The sequence below is a fragment of the Acipenser ruthenus genome, chromosome 29 (genome assembly GCF_902713425.1).
Source record: "Acipenser ruthenus chromosome 29, fAciRut3.2 maternal haplotype, whole genome shotgun sequence".
In the NCBI taxonomy this organism is placed as follows: Eukaryota; Metazoa; Chordata; class Actinopteri; order Acipenseriformes; family Acipenseridae; genus Acipenser; species Acipenser ruthenus.
In genome coordinates this window covers 21,900,397-21,921,216 of record NC_081217.1, presented here as the reverse complement: position 1 = coordinate 21,921,216, position 20,820 = coordinate 21,900,397, and the positions used below count along the sequence as shown (strand labels likewise).

Genomic DNA, 20,820 nt, shown 5'->3' with positions numbered 1-20,820 from the left:
ATGCTTTACCACACCTCTCTGTGCTTTACAATACTTACCCATGGCTTATTACACTTTGGCATGTTTTTACTATGGGAAGCTTTTATAGGGCTTCGTTTCCCATGGTTTGTTTTGTAAGATGTGTCGCCACACCACTCTGTGCTTTCCAGTGCTCGCCTAGGCTTTACCGTGCGGTGCTTTATCACACGTGTTTCTCACTCGGTGCGCAGAGGGGCACACAGCCACCCCCCCCCCCCGATGGTGACGTCATCTGCAGGATGAAGGTGCTATAAAGCCGTGTCAGTGCTGACCACCCAACAGAACCAACAGGGACCAGGGAGACGCTGATCTGACACTGCAGCACAGGTGAGTGACTGCACGCGCTGTTCCACAATACGAAGGGATTCAGGCTGGACTTTGCTAGAGTGAATACTCAGCAGTTTGTTTCGACCTGGCTTGTGATCGTTACACTAGATATAGATAGACAGATAGATATGAATAAATAGGGTTCTGTGATGTCTTCATGCATTGGTTGTATTGTCTTGTTTTGTACAGAACAGAACGTGTACATTATTTTTAAGTATATACCGAGCATCAAAAGAAACGTCACTATTATAACACATTTATTTTCGAAAAAAAAGGTATATAAATGATGGACATTGGCAAAATGTTTTTGGCTTCTTTTAAATCACTCGATCATTCATCCTTGACCATGACACGCTTGAGTGACTGTGACTGAAGCAGATGCGCTTCATCACCTAATTAGTGAGACAGTTGATTGGACTCTGGATATGGAGTGATTTCAGCTGTGGAATTGCAAGCTTGAATAAAAGCAATAAAGAAAATCATAGAAAAAAATGCCACGTCTGTCCAGAGAGCAGCGCCTTCGTGCGATCGGCATGTTGGAGGCTGGACTAGCAGCGTGCTGTGGCTCGCCGTCTTGGGTGCTCACAGCCAGCGATTTCAAACTTGGCGAGACGGTATAACCAGACACACTCTCTCACTGACAGAGCCACCAACTGGGAGACCAAGAGTCACAACACCTGCCCCAGATCGACAGATCATTCTGCAGCATCTTCAAGATGTCAATTGTTAATCAGCACAATAAAAAGTCACTGCACCTGCTCTAAAATAGTGTTTGTCATTTTTCAAACACATCTAGAGATTTTTATCCAAATATAAGTGAGGTTTCTTTTGATACTCATATATAAGTGAAACGTTTCTTTTGATGCTCAGTATATTTTGAGGAACATTTGATATACAAATATTTTCAATACAATGTATTTTGATATTCATAAAATGGAATTCTAGTTTTAGAAGCAAATAGCAGCTGAACAAAACCCCCCTGAATGTATTTTATTAATTATGAATAAAAACTCATTATGTGAATGAGGACACCTTAACTCTAGCTTCTGTCTGTGGTGCAATTCTGGGGAGTAAATTTGAGAAAGCAATAGTAATTTCAATCCGTCACGTTTCATTGCAGATTTCTGAAATGGAGAACGTTTCACAAAGCCCCTGGCCTCTCAATGGATCCTCCGGGCTCCCCTCTTCTAGTCGTGTTGAGGGCTACACCAAGGTCATCGTGTCCACCTCCTTGGCGCTCATCATGTGCGTTGGCACGATGGGAAACCTCCTTCTCCTCCTGGTTTTAATAGACAGTAAGAGACGGCGTCTCGGCCCCATCAACAATCTGACCAACATGTTCATCATTAACATCACGGTGTCGGATCTCTTCCTTCTCCTCTACAACATCCCCGTGGCGTTTTTCAAGAAGGTCTTTGAGGGCTGGCGCTGGGGCGCTGTGGTGTGCGTCTCCCATTCGGCGCTCACCACCCTCACCATATTCAGTAGTTTCTACAGCATGGTGGCTATCGCCGTCCTCCGGTTCATCGCGGTGGTCTATCCCATGCACTCGCTGGCCCTCACGCAAAAACACGGCTTTGTAATGATTCTCATTTGGGGGGCCGCGTTCGTTATAAGCATCCCTTCGTGGATGTGCCACAAATTAGTCGATAGAGACGGTGCAGAAACCTGCGTGAACACCATGGAGCCGCGCCAGTGGTTACTTTATCTAACTTTAATAGGCGGTATCTGCTTTTTCCCACCTATGCTTCTCATGATCACGTTGTACACCAAAATTATCTACTCGCTGTGGCACAGAGAGGCCGTGACAGCCAACGTGACGCTCCAGATGAACAGAAACGCCACCGTTATGATTCTAACAGTCCTGGTGGTTTTTGTGGTCATGTGGATCCCTTGCTGGGTGATTGTGTTTTGTTTGGCAGCTCAGCGGTTGTCTCACTTCGAGTCTTCATTTCTAATCAACGACCTCGCTGTGCTGCTTTCTTACTCAAACACCTGCGTGAATCCGATCATTTTTTTCTCGTTCTCTGACCAGTACAAGCAGGCGCTTAAGAGAATGGTCAAAAGGTGCCGCAGAAACAACGCGCCGCCTCCCCAAAAATTCAATTGCATTGCGACGCCAGAACGCGGCGCGCTGTCAAAACTGTGAAAGGCTACATTAAAAATCGACTTACCTGAGTGAAAAACCGCGACTTTAAAAAGTATATAATAACAACATTGAATTAAAACATTGGAGATTTATAAATAATCATACAAACGGCTGTGTTCCTCACACGAACTTAAAAGGCTAAACTTGGCTGGTGGCACTTCCAAGATAATAAATAAATTAATAGATAACCATGGTCCAGGAAGTCAAACAGAAAATGAATTATTAAACGCATAAAATGAGAATTATTAAAAGAAGTAATCTATATGTTTCTTTGTTTTATATAATACATTACTGTGCGTCAACTTGCTGGGCACACGGCTACAGTTTTGTGCGTCAAAAAAGTGACTACCAAATAGAAAAGCCGTTTAACAATTAAAAAAATGAAGTCTTTCCCGGGACGTCCGGTAACTCCATACATTGACATGACAGCGTGAATATTTAGAACATATTTTATTGGAAATATCCCAACATAAATTCCATGCAATTCCAGCTCAGTAGAAAAGCACCAGGCTTCATTACAATTAATACTGTACAATAAGCAGAATAACTTAAAAGCATAATAAACCCTGCTTTTTTAAAAGGAAAGAAACATTTTGTAAAATATCTGGAATTCCCAATGCTCTTTTTCCAATAAAATCATTCAAAGTGTCTTCAGGAAAACTTGATTATTCTAACGAAAACATACAAAAAACAGTGCCCTGTTCAGTAAATGATAGTCCAAATCAGATTATTATAATCACATTAAATATATATATATATATATTTTTAAATGCAAGCTATTTTATTATTTCAATTTACATTTATTTTTGTGACTAAATCTCCAATAAAGGGGTTAGGTTTTATCACCGAAACTCATTTCCCTTTTCACCCAAGCTGGATTTGAACCCAGGTCTCCAGAGGTGAAAAACATAGAATTCACCCTCTAAATGCGGACCTGAAAAGAACAAATATTATGAGCAAAAGAAACCAAGATATTAAACACATTGTTATATCCATATCGATCTGAGCCCAGTGTTGCCTACACACACCCGTTAGTGTAATTTACTCACTGAAATGGACAGTTACTGCCCAAGCGTTTATCAGGTAGCCTTTACTAAAGGAAAGGAAGCCCACACCCTCACACTGCAGATAACAGACACCTGCTGAATGGACACGTCTGAACCCACTCAAGCTCAGAGTGGTCAACAACACAACTCTTCACGGGTAGCTGCTGTGAATTCTCGTTTAGATATTGGTTTGTATCGTAGCCTATACGATATTCTATATATTAGCATCGTATGTAATGCAGTTTTTTTTCTATGGGTGGATTTCTATTTCTGAACATGCCTTCTAGAAAACAGAACTGCTTTCTAGTACCCTACTTCCTGTTCTACCATAAAATTGACCTTCAGCACAGGATGTGATACTTGTACAACTATTTGTTTTAGTTTTTGTGTCATTATCCAAGTAACAAAATAAAAGCAACAGCTGAGTGAAAAGCAGATTGATGCTTCTGTATTTTTGTGTAGCATTATTATTATTTCATTATACAGTAAAACACCAAAACATCCATTATATTAATACACTTAGTGTTCACCAACATAAACACGAAACATTTCAGTACAATGACCAGCATGTTATATTTCTACATATATTTATTTACACCAGTGTATCCTTTTAAATTATCATTCAATTATTATTAGTTTAATATCGTTCGATATTATTGGTCCTGGTGGAGTCCGAAGACTTTAAAACGATTTCAGTCTGTCCCTGGCTTTGTGCGTTCGGTGCTGTGCTTATTGAAGATTATAAAAAAAGGGGTTTCTCACACTCCTTATCAGACATCCTGCAGACGGAGAACACACGCTTCATAATCTTTCACCCTGGAATACACTTGCATAAGGGAAACAGCACCAGATACAGTCAGGCGAGCTTGTGACCAGATGTCAATGATCCAAGTTCAATTAGACCTCACTGTATTCTGTCATAGCTAAACAGTGTGTTTGACAATCTGCCTGAAAACATCTGCAGGCATGACCACGGTTTCATTGAACTATTGAGCAAACAGCTGGCTTCTTCATCCTTGTGAACCCTTATCGTTCATGTTGCAAGTTCAGGGAAGTCTTAGGTAATTAAAAGCACAGGAGGGCATCTGTGATAGCGTGGTGGCAACAGAGAGGTAAGAGAATCGATTTATAAGCTCGGTTTACTTCCCACATTAGTTTCCTCAAGTCTACAAACTCTGCAGCAGCAGCGCGCACGACGGCATTGCTCTTAGACTCTTCCAGTTGAAGTTCCCGATGGGCGATTCCTCCAGCCATTTTACAGCAGCGTGGAATAACCCTCTGCTGCACACCATCTATAGCCAAGTGTGCAAAAGGCCTGCGCAGGGTCCTGAATCTCGTCGGCGTCCGAGCGGGTCAGGCGTCTGTTCAGCCTCCTTGTGAATGATAGGATTGTAAATAAATTAAAAAATAAATAGGATGGAGTCTCTGGTCCGCAAGTGGGGAGGGGGGACGCCGGACGCTTGTCTCTTGTCTCTCGTCTCTAAACCTGACTGATGATTTCAGACTCTTCCTCCACATACCACTGCACTGGTGTCCCGTCCGGAGCTCTCTGCAAGATGCGTCTCTGCGGAGTCTGAAATCACAAAGAACCGCATTTAAAACCACAGCATTCTTCAGGAAGATCCAGCAGAAGATGCTTTTCCCCCTTAACATTAAAGCCTAGAAGGTATATGATTTTACCAAACGTTAAACTGTTTGATGAGGATCTGGTATAGACTTCTTTTTTTTTTTTATAGTATCGTGGTGTAATATAATACTGTATGTGAAGATCAAATGTCAAAATTGAAATAACTACAAAAGTAAAACTACCAACTACAGGTGTCAATTCAGTTAAAGCCCATGTACAAATAAATGAAATGTTAATTCTATTAAATGCAGAATTATAGCATTAGTTGATCAACGTGTGATTGAGAAAAGTATTGACAAACACTTGACAAAAAAAGCTAATCCATTTGAACAAAGAACGGTAAGATTGTCAAGCATTGGGTGCCACTCCTTCACCTCACAGTGACTCGTCAGCTACACCAATCATGTTTGCAAACACTCCAGCTCAAAGTCTACAAGGAAAGAGCTGCACTTTAACCACCTGGAAGGAAAGGGGCTGTTCAATGCACGAGCCTCACACTGTGCTGCACAGAACCAGACATTCGCCAACACTGGGAAAAGTGCGACACAGCACAGCGAATCAGAAGCCTTACCACATAACCAGTGTGATAGCAGCATGAATCATGCAGACGGACGCTGCTTACTCACGGAGCTGCTTTGTGTAGGAGACGCTCCCTGTGTACCAGGCTGGGACAGGGGCAGGGCTGCACTGGGGGTTGGGGAGAGCTGGTGTGAGATCCACCAAGCTGCTCCACAGATTTAGTGCCGTCCATGAACAGACGGAATGCAGTACATGTGCCAAACAAACACGACACTTACAGGGGCTGGGGGCCTCAGACAGACGACCCTCTGGTCTTTCAGTTCAATTTGGTCTCAGCTTAAAAGAGGTATCGTCTGCATTCTTCTTGTTATTCAGATTGAACTTATAAATAAATTAAAAAAAAAAGTCACCAGGATGTGATGACACTGAAATCAGAAGAATACACCAGAAACCTGACCACTGACCAAACCCACTGGACTTGAGCAGCCGGATTCCAAGTGAAAAAAAGTCACCAGCGATGACAGACACAGATAATGATGCAAAATGAATCTGAACGACAAGAAGAATGAGATAACTCACACGAAGGATTAAGATCATGCACACCTCTCCCATTAGACACCAGTCCACAAAACACAAAACAATCTGTCCCAATTGTCTGTTGGCAGGGAGTGTTCAGTTGAGGATTGAGGTGTGTGTGTGTGTGTGTGTGTGCTCGCTCTCTCTCTCTGTTCCCAGCGCACTGCCCCTCCTCATTGTGTTACAGTGCACACAGGACTGTCATTTAGAAAGCAGTCTGGGGCTGGGTGTGAAAGGAAAGGGGTTCTTCCTGAAGGGGGGGGGGGTCAGTCCTGCCAAGACTGGCAGCGTTTGGAGCTGAACAGACACAGGTCCCAGCCTGTGCTGCCTGATTCCTCTCAGATAGCCTGAGGCAAAGTACCTGCTACTCTGTTCAGACATGAGCAAGCCCGGGAAGTCAAAACACGAACGAGCTACTCAGGAAACTCAACGATATATTTTGAGAACATGTTCGGGGATTTCTAGAAAGATAAGTGTGCAGGTACTTAACGGTATGGGCTAGGATATTTCGGGTCTGTCCGTGTCCTGGATTGAATATTAAAACTCAAGTGCTTGGGTGTGTTCTCTCAAAATCTGAACAGCCAGGTTTCAATGCGTGGGTGTTATGGCGAAGCGCCCAATGAGGGCTCTCGTCTGCAGCTAGTTTTTAATGCAGATAAACTTCCCCTGGCAGACCACACCGTGCTCTACTGGCTGAATCAATGCTTCTTTTGCTTTACTGGACCTTGTGTTTCAGGTTTTACATTTATAAAAGTATATTAAGAGACACAGTAAATTTACAAGCAACATTACAAAGAGGCCAGCAGAGTTTAATGAGGACAGAGCTGTGCAAAATCACTGCACATCTCAGGGTTATTTTACAGCAATACACTGAAGAAATATACATTTATCAACGTATAAAACACACATCAGAAATCCTCTAACTACTGAATCCAACTAACAACTTCCAAAAGCAATCCAGATCTGAGAGCGCCATTTCTGAAATGGACAACACGATCATGTGTGTGACGGGAGCTTACAGATGCAGATAATAACATAGATGGTAGTTTGAAGAGAATATATAAACGTATATAGTAGTGACAGGCTCCTCTTGTTCTGTGTCACGCACCCTTTAATCATTTAGTGGGTCTCTGGATTAGGAAATTGGTTTTAAGATAAGATAGCAAGAGTTTAATAAAGGCATACCTTTGTAATCTTGAAAGCTGTTCTACAAAAGTGAACGTAAAGCCTGAACATGCACTCCACTAGTGAGGTTAGAAAACGATTCTGCCTTAACAGCATCAAAACGAAAACACTGCGTCGTCTTTTATTTAGGAACATGGCGACTCGTGTTAACCTTTCCCTTATAATCTACCCGCTGCTTGCATTACTACACAGGCACCTCATGCTTGTACAAGTTTGTATCCGTGTTTCTGCCAGTAGCCTGAATGTTTTCCAATCAGAAATACCTTTTGCCTTATGAATTACATAACTACTCCCATTCTCTGGAACAAACTCAAACTGTTCTGCTTAGTTTAAAAATCTAAATTCTCATGGCCGCCTTTCCTGTCATTTACCAACCAGCTCTTGGCCTTATTGACTGACAGTCTTTGCAGCCACTCAGATGCCTTTGATTTCCAAGACACTGTGGTGAAAACAAGCTAGAAAGTAAAGTAGTCTAGGAAAGAAAAGGAGACTTCCTGGAAGGCAAGGAAAGCAAACTGAGAACTTTATATAAACCTAGGTTAAAGAAAAATAGTAAAATCAGATGTACATGGGGTGAAAAAATGCTACATTTCCTTAACTTCAAATCGCTGCCATAGAAAGGTAATGAGGTTACCTGCTGATGGGGCACTGGCTGCCTGGTGAGGGGGGATTCCCTGCCTGGCGTGTTGCTTCTGACCCGGATGGCACCCTGTCTGTCGAGGGACCGGGGGCGCACACTCCTGAACACCGTCCGCACGTGCCAGGACTGGAGCTCCTCCGAGACCACCTCTCTGGGCAGCCCCCTCTGGCTGGCAGATTGGGGGTAATCCTTCAGAGAGGGGGCGCGAGCAAGCTTGACTTGTGCGGGGAAGGGCCTCTGCATCACCCTCCGTGGAGCCGGATCATCATCGTAACGATACTGCCTGCAGGGGTGATCCCACAGCAGGGGAGGAGGGGGCTGCAGGTAACCCCTCCTCGGATCACTCTCTCTGAGATACCCCCTCCCCGGATCACTCTCTCTGAGATACCCCCTCCCCGGATCACTCTCTCTGAGATAGCCCCTCCCCGGATCACTCTCTCTGAGATAGCCCCTCCCCGAATCACTCTCTCTGAGATAGCCCCTCCCCGAATCACTCTCTCTGAGATAGCCCCTCCCTGGATCACTCTCTATGAGATAACCCCTCCCCAGATCACTCTCTCTGAGATACCCCCTCCCCTGATCACTCTCTATGAGATAACCCCTCCCCAGATCACTCTCTCTGAGATACCCCCTCCCTTGATCACTCTCTATGAGATAGCCCCTCCCTGGATCACTCTCTTTGAGATACCCCCTCCCCTGATCACTCTCTCTGAGGTACCCCCTCCCACCCTCAGTGCATCCATGCGGTGGGTAGAAGTTTGGGGAGGAGTGGTTCTGGGGGTTCTTGTAGAAACCTGAGTAGCAGTTGTTCTGGGGAGGCCCCGGGTAGGGTGGGAGGCCCGGTCTGACCAGCTCTGGCATCCTTTCCTGGCAGGAGGAGCTTGTGTAGGAGGGGGTGGAGTAGTCGGAGTTACTGTCCTCAGAGCCAGAGTGGTACAGGGGGTTGGATAGGTTCATTCTGGGCTGAGGGAAGGGGTGGTCCTGGGAGGTCATCATGAAGTTGGCAGATTGTCTCCTAGGTAACCGGCTCCGCCCTCTGGATTCCAAAGGATCATGGGAAGGGTCGCTACTGGGTAGCCTGGTAAAAAATAATTCAAAATATAAAATAAATAAAATCGCTCCTGCCGTTTGATACAATTTTAGTTTAAAAAGTGTAGTGTTACAAGATGCTTGAATCTGAATTGGGTTCCACTAAAAAATGCATGTTTTAAAAGCTGAAAGTTAAAACGGAAAATGAAAATCAAAACACCTAACAGACAGTATTTAACTAAGTGTTGATGCAGCGGTTTCCTGTTTTAAAATCTCATTCCTGTCCAGATCCTCTATGTGAAGGCTGCGGTATGGTTTGATTGAACCCCCTGCCCTACCTCACGGACTGCGAGTGCACCCAGCGCCCCTGCATCTCCGGAGTGGAGGGAGCGCTGGAGGAGTGGGTGTGCCGGAGCGGGAGCGGGAGCTTCATGATCGGACTGAACTGGTACGGCAGCTGAACATCTCCCAGTCTGAAATCTACTGGAGTCGACACTGGAGTCCCGGCCGGGCTACTGCAGCGACAAGAGAGGAAGGCTTTACTGACAGAATGATCAAGAACAGATGTTTTGCCCAATCAAGGCCTTGCTAGCACACCGATACAAGATCTGTTGGACCCCCTGCCCTGGTAGAAATCGCGGCCTCACCTGGACTGGCTGCTGGCGGCGGAGTTGGTCTTTTTGGGCTTCTCATAGGGCTGGTCGAGGCTGGACTCCCGCCAGGCGGTGTTCTGGATGGGGGAGCGGTCGTACTCCAGGCTGGGGCTGAGCCCCAGGATGAGGCCTTCCAAGGTCTGAGGGGGAAGCGGGCGGTGGGAGTGGGTGGGGGGCAGCGGGGAGCTGTGAGGGGGGGGTGCCGCTGGGGAGGAGGTCTCACACACAGGGTGGGGGGTCAGAGCTGGAACGCCCTCTGTGGAAAACACACAAAGCAACCATGGTTTCATATGGGTTTAGGAGTAAGCTAGGCCCGGTATAACCCTTTCATCTTCTGGTATCATAATTAGCTCATATTAGTTGATTTCCTCAACCAATGAAGGACTAAGGAAATTCAAAACCAATGGGTATTTTCCATACAGTCATTTTTCTAACTTGGAACTAATTGCTACAAAATGCCCCAGAAGATAGCCCTATTGGTCTGAAGAGAGACAATGGACGGATTCCCTTTTGTCAAAGAGCAGAGAGACAGTACGAGCTGCTGCATGTTCAAACGGATCCACTTTCTCAGATCATCCCTCATCGAGTCTCAGCCTGCCCTGGTGTTCCTTGAGGAATTGAAACAAAGGCTCTTCTAATCAGAGATCCTGTGCTCATTCACTTAACACCAGTCTCACTAGCAGTCTTACCGTCTTCCAGCAGCGCAGCGTCAGACAGAGAGCTGTCATCGGAGCCGTGAGGGTCTGCAAAGAGAAACCAGCGACACTCACACTCTGTGCTTTGCACGGTACATGACCAACAGGGCTCCGGACCTGGGTTCTACCTGCCTCTCTCTGTCTGCTATGTTATCGTGTCAACACAGGTGGTAACATACAATGCGCTAATCTTAAAAGATCCTTTAGAAAAATGACTTGCTTTTGCACTGTTGACGAGTTCTCCATGCCTTTTAAAAAACACTTAACATTGTTTTAAATGTCAAAGTAACAGAGCCCACAGATGGAAATAAGACTTCCAATTGCATAGCAGTTTGATCCGCTCCTGGTTTTACGACAGGTTTAAGACGACACACCTGAGCTTGTTATCTATACACACTGTAGCTAATCAAGCTCGTAGTAAAACCTGGAATGGGTGACACTGCAGTGTGGAGTCTGTCTGTTAACACGCAGTATAAAGTTAAGCTGGAAGGTAGCGTCTGACACTGGGAGGATGGTGTTCCTACCCGGGTCTTGGAGCTGGCTGCCCGGGTGCAGTGGCTTGTGTCCAGCCTTGGTGTGGAGCTCGTTCACAGCCTGCTGCAGCTCCTTCAATTTCTTCTGCTCCTTCTCGCACTGGTTCAGCCGGTTCTTCTTCATGTGCCTGCTGATGTTCTCCTCCAATGACAGCCTGCGGGCTGCTTCGTAGATCTGAAACTGCAGGGCAAGCTCCGCCTCCAAGGAGCTCAGCTTGGGGTCCTGGGGGCGGGGCCAAGGAAAGGGGCGTTAACAAAAAGGACCTTGATATTTCCTGATGTATTTTTTGCATGCAGTGTTGCAGGGGGGACAGGCTGACGGTTACACGCGGGTATACCAGCTGTACTTGGAGAGAAGACATGTCTGAGAGCTCTACTGAGGCCACAGGGGTGCATTATAAAACTTACTGGGATGGGACGAGTGAAACGGAAAGGGATATAGAAAGGGATTGCGGACCAGAAGAACAACACAGTAGTTAAAAGTGGTTACCGATCCCTGCTGCAGGATGCTCAGGTCGTCCAGTTTGAATGCTGCCCCGATCCTTCGCCTCACGTTGGGTGCTTTCTCCCCAGGCTTCAGGGGGAATTCTTTGGACAGTATTCCAGTCAGCTCCTTTAAAACAAACAAAAAAAACATATTATATATATGTGTGAAAGAAACTGAAATCGCACATCCTAATACAATTTTCCTGGTTCAAGTAGAAAGTCTCTGCCTAGTTTTGTTAGGCACCTGACCGGTATGGATCACTGAATCACAATGAGGCGACCCATCCCTGGCCGACTATCTCGAGCACAAAACCCAATGCAGCCCTCCCGGTCTCCAGCCAAGATCGCCAACTCTGCCAGGCCAGGATTCGAAGCAGCAAGCTCCGGATTGCACGGCTGGCTGTACACTCCCTCGCTGGACGAGTCACTGGGGACCCCCTCTCTATTATCAGTAGTAGAGTTATCAGACTCACAGCTTCTCGGATGCACAGCTTTCTGAGTTCCAGTCGGCAGCTCTCCAGTTTGTCTTCCAGGGATTGCTGGCGCAGTTTCACCGCTCTTGTGTGCGTGGGCATGTCTTTCACGGGGTACGTGGGGCTATCAAGGCCTGGGCAGAGACACAAACAGACAGCGTACAGCCTCTTTAACAATGCAGGGACACAACATGCATGACTGCTAAAATGACGGTCGGACGCAAGCGCATGAGCAATTCTTTCGGGGGTGGATTGAAATATTTCGGGTACATTTGAGAAGCGCCGGGATCTTTTCACGGAATCCTTCTGTTCTGATGGATTAAATAAAGCTCGATTCCGGTTCTAGATTGTTAGTTTCTTGAACAGTCTAGAACACTTGCTCGCTCACAAAGCATTATTTCCAGTGCCACGTTCATATTAAACACATTCAAAACTATACATGTTACAATTCTCAGTCCACTGCACCCCATTATAATATACTGCAGGTGCCACATCCATGCTACGCTGTCAAACGAAAGATGACATCAGGGGCAAGACCAAACGTGTAAGCGTTGATAAATATGAGAAACTAAACATTTCCCATTACTACAAACCACAAAATCTTCAGTAAAGCGAGGAAGAGGGTCACTTAGCAACTGAAGACATGTTTCAACAGGAGATTATAGACAACAGGAATCCGAGTCATCTACAACCGAGAGGCGAAGGGGTTACTGGAATGTCTTTCCAAGGAAACTAAAAAAAATCAAGATTCTTCAGGTATTTAACACTGTTTCTAAGTGAACAGAATATGCTAATTAAACAGTAACTGCAGGCACATTCTTTAGTTATCCACTATGTTACATACGGAGGTGGGATAATAACAGGTGTGTCTTCAGAAGACAGAGGGTCCCTGTCTGGGTTATCAAGCGTTATTATGCCCTGTGCTGGCACTTCACCAGCCCTCAGGGAGGTGCAAGTCCCAAGGCTGCAACGATGCAGAACATGCTCCCCTCTGCGTTCTCCCAATTATATTATTGATCCAGAGCTAGAAGAGACTGGTGGTATTTTTAAAGCACACAGATCTTACCAAACAAAGTAAATAGACGTTAATTCAGGCGCCACGTTAACAAAAAAATAAAAACAAGCCTATTTATTGTAAAGGGAAACTGCTAATCCATCACAAAACAAGCAACAATAACTGGCAGCAGTGTGGAGTAGTGGTTAGGGCTCTGGGCTCTGGACTCTTGACCGGAGGGTTGTGGGTTCAATCCCCAGTGGGGGACACTGCTGTTGTACCCTTGAGCAAGGTACTTTACCTAGATTGCTCCAGTAAAAACCCAACTGTATAAATGGGTAATTGTATGTAAAAATAATAATGTGATATCTGTATAATGTGAAATAATGTATAATGTGATATCTTGTAACATTTGTAAGTCGCCCTGGATAAGGGCGTCTGCTAAGAAATAAATAATAATAATAATAATAACTGGCTCATCTGAACTCGAGGGTGTGCCCAAGTTGTTATGCAACTGTTTATTTCACAATGGTGCACACTGCATTAGATGTAAATAACCTGTCTCAATGAGTAACCAGAGAGTTATGCAATGCCATTAACTCTCAACACAAACCCAGTGTTAACTGTCGTGCTTTAAATCTGTACTAGCAATACTAAAAGAAACTTAAAAAAACAGACAAACATTTTGACTGGATGGCTTGAAGACACCGAGAAAGACTTCTAGTGGAAACGCTTGTCATTGAATTTTAATATTACTACCCAAACTTCATTTCATACCCTGTGTTACTGGCAGCAGGACCCCCGACACCCTGCACAGCTCCCTATGAGCAGCAGGTGGGGTCCTATTGTAACACAGGGTATGAAATGGTGACAGATGGAAAGCCCTGCTTACCTGACTGGAGGATAATGCCACTGTCCGTATCACTGGCTTCATCTTTGCACTCCATGGTAGCGTGTTCTTATATATCAGTTACAGTACAAGTATCCTCCAATATCAAGTGCTCCTGGAATACAGAGAGAGAGAGAGAGAGAGATTTATATATAAAACAGAAGTGCCTGAAACGAAACTGCCCGAGCCCAGCGTTTCTCTAACCCTCTCCCACAGGAGTGTTCGAAACAAAGACCCCAATTTACACCATTCTGGCTCTGGGACTGATATTAGGGGGCTGGGGAGAGACGTGGTTGTTCAGAAACACCAAAGCTAGATACAAAACAGAGAGGGCTGGGCGACATGGGTTTCTCATCTTACTGATCAATATATATATATATATATATATATATATATATGTGTGTATATGTATATATTATATATCTAATGAAAATGTTACGATACAGAAGCATCGCATTACAGTAGCAGAACGGTCAATTTTACCAAACATGATTAAGCTTTATTTAACGAGTGGGCATGTCCAGGTTGTACTCCCCTTTTTATTTAACTTGGTACACATTCCATTAGGTATAAAGACCTTGATAAGTGTTTCAGTGTGTTAGGAGTTATACAATGCCGTGGACTCTCAACACAAACCCCTTAAAATCCCTGCACATGTTCAATACATCTTTGCAGATGGAGAGTCCCAGTGTTTGTGTAGCAGCTTCTGAATCCTGTTTGACGTGCACGGATATGAATGCTGGGAGAAGCTCGCTGCAGGAACGGATGCTCTGGCTTGTCAGTCTGTTTACTCTTTCGAAGTTGCAAATATAAACAGCGACACTCGCTCGCATTCAGCACAAGGTCTGGGGTAAACTCTTGAACCCAGTGATTCATAAGACCATTGTGAAAGCTTCCTGCTGGGGAGGCATGACAGACCATTAGTGGATATTCCTCAATTCTGTGTGTCTGTGGTTGTTTAGACTCTACAGGTCACCGACTGGCTGTGCACTCCGAGGTTCTAATGACATCACAATAGCTTTATGACTGCATGTGTCTGAGTTTGCTGATGAATTCTTCCAGTTGCCTATTACACATTGCGATCCACATGAACGTCTAGCCCACTTCCTTTTGCAATAGAAACGGCACATGCACAGATCAAATGAAACTGGCACAGCAATTAAAAGCAAACGTCATGCTTTTTATCTCCAAACACATACCAGTATATCAAGATTAATTGATATTGAGATATTTGCCAGCTGTTTAGACGAAGGTTAAGTAGAACTCCATAACATTCACATGTATGTATATATATAATATATATATGCTGGTCTGCTTGAGTGACTAAGGGAGGAATCCCCACATTGGTACCCGTTTAAAACTAAACAGTTCAGAAAGCTGAATTAGCTCCAATGTAAATCGAAGCAGTTTCGTACCAACAACAAAACGAGGGTGTTGGTACTTTCAAAGTGATGCAAGCCTTCCCCTGGAGTGAAAGATTAGTAATGAAATGGGACTGTTTCAGAACAGGGCATGTGAAATCAGTAGCTAGCAGTACCTGCCTTGGGATTGTCTATTATTCTGTTCAGAGGAGTGCAGCCCAGCTTTCAGCCCTCACAAGGGGAGGCTCTGTAATCCACAATGAAAGTGATGGGCACATAATTACACACTGGCCCCAGTAAAAGGCAGTTAAATACCTGGCTGGAAGCTGTTTAGGTACGAGGGTAATTACTGCTCTCAACACAAGAAGACTTCTTTTTAACAATATATACTTTGAACACAGCTGCATTTGATACACCCTTCCTGGAGAACATAATATACGACACACACACACACTGTAGCAGGCTGTGCAAAATGTACTCAATAAATCGGACGCAGACATTTTAAGAGTTGAAATAAAAGGTTACTGGATATAAAAGAAGCATTTTAGTCACAAACTCACGGAGCTGGATTTGAAGAGATATCGACTCTAAATCATCATTAGCACTATTCAGATAGTAACAATTCACCCAATAAAATTCACCCAAGCCAGACACCTCCAGAAGAATTCACCACTCAGTAGAGCAGATTTTAGAAACAGTGAAAGAAACTTAATAAATTCAATGACATTTTAAAAGACATTGAAAAATCTCTCTAGTCGAATGCGCTGCAAAGCCTTTTTGCCTGCGTTTCAGGAGCAAACGACGACATTTGTTTCAATAGCAGTGTCACGTAACTTGTAATAAGAGACTGTAAAGATAGTGTGAATAAACACAATGAAACTACAGAGTAGCAGGGATCCTGGTTAAAATTGCTCTTAGGGTTAAGGTTAGGCTTCAGGGTTTACGGTAATGAAATGAAACATTTATTAAATGTTCAGTCGACACATTAATCTGTGGTTTCAGAAACCCTTAAATTAAATTAAAATGGGTAACAACAACTTATATATATATATCATTAATTCCAGTTATAGAAAACTGCTTCTGCACAAACCAAATTCAAACATTATACTAAACCTGAGCTTCTTTAAAAAACACAAATATGTACAGCTTGCATTAACAGAATGAAAACAGCATACCACAAATATCCCCCGTCATGTTCTGGTATTGTTGCACAATACAGACCACAGCATAAACACATAAAAACAGCACAGAACTTACATTATCCGGAGTGGAGCTCGCTGCTGGAGTTGTTGCTGCACTCTGCTCTGATTACCTGTACAGAGCCCTGTCTGATAGCTAGGGGTGAGGCCGCTCCAGTACCTGTCTGAACAGGGAGGGAGACACACTGCATACCTGTGATGACCTCACACAGGGAGGGGCCTCTCAGTGTTCCAGGCCAGCAAATCAGAACACAATGTGAATTCCAGAACAGAATGCAGCGCGTGACCTCACAGTGGGAGCTGTGTTACTGGCAGGCAGCTTCTGCAGGTCTGTCCATAGTCGTCATACTTTTTCGTCATACTGAATGTGTTTCCATGGCGAGGGGTGTATGTTATTCACAGCTGTTAAATTGTTCAGACTTACACACGTGCGAAGATCAAAACAACAAAACCTTCCAGTTCATTTTGGAACTGTTCTCCTTTCCTCTGCTGCGGGTCACTCTGATGGTCTAACTGCAGTGTGACCTACAGCACAGGAAGGTACCACAATCTACAGAGCTGTGTATAGAAAAATCACACAAGCAAGCTACGAAGCAGCAGATATACTGGGGGGTTGTGAGAATGCTTCCTTTAGTATTTCAAAAACAATGTTGCAAGAGGTTAAAAAAACCGGGTTGGTAAGCACTCCTTTAAGAAATAAAAGAAGTATTAAAAAGCTCAACAAAGTGAAAGAAAAGCTACAACAGCTGCTCCTTGTGTTTGAGTCAGAGGGAGGGGCAGCGTGGAGATAAAAGCTGATCAGCTGACAAACCAACAAAGTCCCCCCCCCCGTCCCCCCCCCCCCCCCCCACATTAAACCAGTCCTGCTCAGGCCTCCTGTCTCAGTCCTTTGTGAGTCGGTTTGGTTGGGTTTTGTTCTTGAAGCAGAATCATGGGTTCAGTTTCAGAGTTTCTTTTCCGTGTAGAGCTCCGAGCCTTTGTGCTTTCTTTTTGGTGGGGAAATAGCACACCTTGCAGGTACCTGCGGCTCTAACACTAGACCTGGGGATGCAGGCAGCGTTACAACACCAGCACAGAGAGATATGCCTGCAGGTCCCGGTCAGGTTCATGTTTTAGGAATATGTTAATACAGTTAATACAAGCCTAAGGTTACATTTTCTAAGCTTCATTTTAAATCTGTTGATCACTTGTACATCTTGTCTATGAATATGTATTTACACAGGGTAAAAACACCCCAGAGACGAAAAACAAATGGAAAAATAAAAACCACACGCTTATTCTAGAAACACAGACGCATGGTGTAGTTTACTGTATTTGGTGTTCACTTCTCCCATTCTGGTTCATGGCACAGTTTAGTGTAATTTACTGCAATACAGTATGCTGTGATCCACAATCTGTGCTATTTGATTTTTAGGCAGTGTAAAAAAAAAAAAAAAGCCTGAAAATATCTACAAACAAAAACTAATAAAAAACAGAAGCCATACTAATAGAGGGAAGATTTAAGAAATGAATGCAAGACTTTAAAAAGATGGGCAGCGTTGCACTGCTGCGCAGACACAGCATTCCACAGACACGGAAACATAGAAACCAGGCACAAACATTCCAATGGTAGTTTCACGAACGATGAAACAACTTCCATTTCAGTTGTGCTGGTCCCTTCCCCTCTCTAGCCCCTTCTGAAACCAGCTAGCGTGTGAACGGCCTTGCTGCTAATAATCACACCTGCTGGTGAACTGCAGTCCATTACAGCAACATTGATTTGTTTAGTAGCTGATGAATGCTCCCATTGTCTTTTCTCTAGGCCTCTTCACACGTTACAGTTCTGTGCCAGTATCTATCTGTGGAAACAAGAGTCCAGTAGCCAGTCCAGCCACTAGAACGGCTGCCTGGGGCTGCAGTACTTTAACCTTTAACCTTATAAACTGACCAATGGCAGCTAGCCTGCCACAAGCCAAAGGTTTTCATCATGGTTATGGATGGACATAACCCCGATAAGCCCAACTGTCTTGTTTGCTTTTCCCAAACTACTCAAAAGAGAAGCGATTTCACTGGCTGAACCTGTTCAGTAAATTGCCGGTGTATTTATTCAGACTGGATGCTACGACCTGAAATGCTTTCCTATGGAAAAGCCCATTATAAAATGGCCAGCCAGTCTGGCTGTTTGTTTTTCTCAGAGATAACAGAAGGCTTTTGTGTCTCCCCACTCCTGTGCACCTGCAGCAGGAGATTCGACTCAAAACGGAACGGCTGGTAATTAGCGTGACCAAGGTGAAGGGTTCAAGATGGGATTTCATTAAAATGATGAGGGCGAATCCCTCGCAGCACCACAACTAATTAGAATGGAATTAGTGTCCTCATCCACTTCCTGTGTTACGAGTAATGAGACCCCCCCCCCCACACACACCTCCACTCAGCATGGAACCAAAGTGTAAAATACAAAAGGGGGATGATTTAGAGCAGGAAAAACTGGCAAGTGGAAATAAAATAGGGGGGAAAAATCAAGACAAGGAACGGTGAGTGTTATCAAGCTAGAAATTATTTAAAAACAGCTAGAAAATTGTTAGGAAACCTGTTAGTGACACGATTTAGCAGCAGTTAGATTGTGGGGATATATGGAGCTGTCTGTCTGCCTGTCTGTCCGGTTTCCATCATACTGGTTGAATTTATTACCATGGCGGGGGTGTATGTTACTAACATATGTAAACTTTACATCTGTAGTTTTCTGTATCATTTCTCAAAATGGATCCACAAGCAGGACAGATGCTGCAGCGTTATGAATTTCTAGTTACACAGCGAGTCCCATGCTGAAGAGTCCCTTTGCTTTCTTCAGTATTAAGAGTTATCCCAGAGAGTTTCAATGTAGCGTTGTGTTTTACTGCGGAGTTATGTTGTCAATATAAATATGCACAAGCGTGACTCCCGATGTTGTGTTTTGTTCTAGAGTTTAACGAACATGGTTTAACTCAACAGAAAAAAACTGAGCAAACCAGACTAAAGAACCTAAGAAATGTGCCAACAGGGGCTATTCGGCCCATCAGTGCTTGTCTGGCTACTAATGGCTAATCTCAAAACTTTGTCGTGGGTGGAGTTAATGGTCCCCTGTGATTCAGAAATCAACAGTAAATCTATGTAACCAATTCCATACCATCAAAATGCAGGGATTTCATTAAAATACCTAACAAGATTACAAAAGGTATTTACACTTTAAAACTTCAGATTATATCTTTCAGTTCACAGATCCCATCTCGTAATAAGGTTTCGCCTTTGCTTATAAACAAACAGTTTATAAATAACTGCGAATGCTTTTCAAGGTGCGTGACGCGTTACTGCGTTTAAATGAATCGCGTAAACATCCCCGACTCACTTACTGACGAGTTGGATCGATGCGGTTGTCAATCACGTGTATTTACAGCCCTCGCAGTATTTAGAGTATCGCGATCCTTTCATTAAAACTCTTCTCAATGAAAGCCGGTCCTGTGAAAGCGCGAGTCCTTAATCCATTAAATAAACACGTTGTGTAAATAAATACTCTTCCAGGCGGGTCGGGGGTATCAAACGCACAACACTAAACCAGACCGCGCTGTGCCCCCCGCTGCTAGCATGTAACCGCAGGGATTGTTTTGTGATAATATACACCGTTAAGCCACAACACAGTAACAAACAACTTTACTTTTCAGAGCCATGCTATAAACTGTTAGACTTCGGTCACGCTTGAGACTTACAGCTAAATGTCAATGCTTGCATACGAATACATATAAAAATATAAAAAACTATGGAACAGCTGGCAAACTCCAAAAACACCGCTATTGTTCAGAATTGCAGCTGTCTTTTTGTGTACACGAGTTTCCAGTAAACACTCCCTTTCATTGCCAGGAAAAGTTGCCAAGCAGCCTTAATTTGATCGAGCAGTTAATAATCAAACGCAGTTACCTGCTTCCGTTGTTTGTGTCGTTAGTAACCCATGCGTGGACTTTGATTAGAGGAATTCCGTTCAGACGTGCATCCCAATGCTAGAAGCGATACCACAGGCATCCACACGCGCTGCAAACACAGGGGGGGTCGCAGAACACCATTCCAAATGTTGTGGACCGGGACATCTGTCTTTGGAACAGTCCATTCATCCAACTGAGAGGGGTGGTGTGGGGTTTGAAAGGCACGCCTTTAACTATAAAACAACTAAATCAACGACCTAATATGATTTTTTTTCAATCGTGTACATATTTTTAAAATGTTGTCTTATTTTTTTATTTTTATTGTGTTTTTTTTGTTTTTGTATTACTTGCTGAACGGATTCTCTCCCCCTTTACCATCGATGGCATTCCAGGGTTCCCCACGCCGGTCAAAGTTTTGTTCCCTGAATCAATGTGCTTTTTCAAGCAGCACACGGGTGCGCCGGGGTGGCTTTTGTCCGCTTGTAGAAT

The 20,820-nt window shown here is 44.1% G+C and overlaps 2 protein-coding genes across 3 annotated transcripts; one reads left to right on the top strand and one right to left on the bottom strand.

The window, feature by feature from the left end:
* Positions 1-303: 303 nt before the first annotated feature.
* Positions 304-2,915, top strand: LOC131702097 (galanin receptor 2b-like). The gene is made up of 2 exons (XM_059003942.1): positions 304-345; positions 1,466-2,915. Exon 2 carries the CDS (start codon positions 1,475-1,477, stop codon positions 2,492-2,494), a length of 1,020 nt encoding a protein of 339 aa, XP_058859925.1. The 5' UTR covers positions 304-345; positions 1,466-1,474; the 3' UTR covers positions 2,495-2,915.
* A 254-nt stretch (positions 2,916-3,169) lies between these two features.
* Positions 3,170-20,518, bottom strand: LOC117427892 (innate immunity activator protein). Of its 2 annotated transcripts, none has more exons than XM_034046268.3 (10): positions 16,458-16,566; positions 13,843-13,954; positions 11,957-12,090; positions 11,488-11,610; positions 10,989-11,220; positions 10,459-10,512; positions 9,764-10,025; positions 9,455-9,631; positions 8,082-9,165; positions 3,170-5,113 (listed from the first exon to the last, which is right to left on the bottom strand). In XM_034046268.3, exons 2-10 carry the CDS (start codon positions 13,895-13,897, stop codon positions 5,021-5,023), a joined length of 2,214 nt encoding a protein of 737 aa, XP_033902159.3. In that variant the 5' UTR covers positions 13,898-13,954; positions 16,458-16,566; the 3' UTR covers positions 3,170-5,020. The 2 variants fall into 2 exon arrangements, with proteins under 2 accessions (XP_033902159.3, XP_058859924.1); XM_059003941.1 differs by lacking the exon at positions 16,458-16,566 and adding an exon at positions 20,330-20,518 and having other exon boundaries at positions 3,171-5,113.
* Positions 20,519-20,820: the final 302 nt, after the last annotated feature.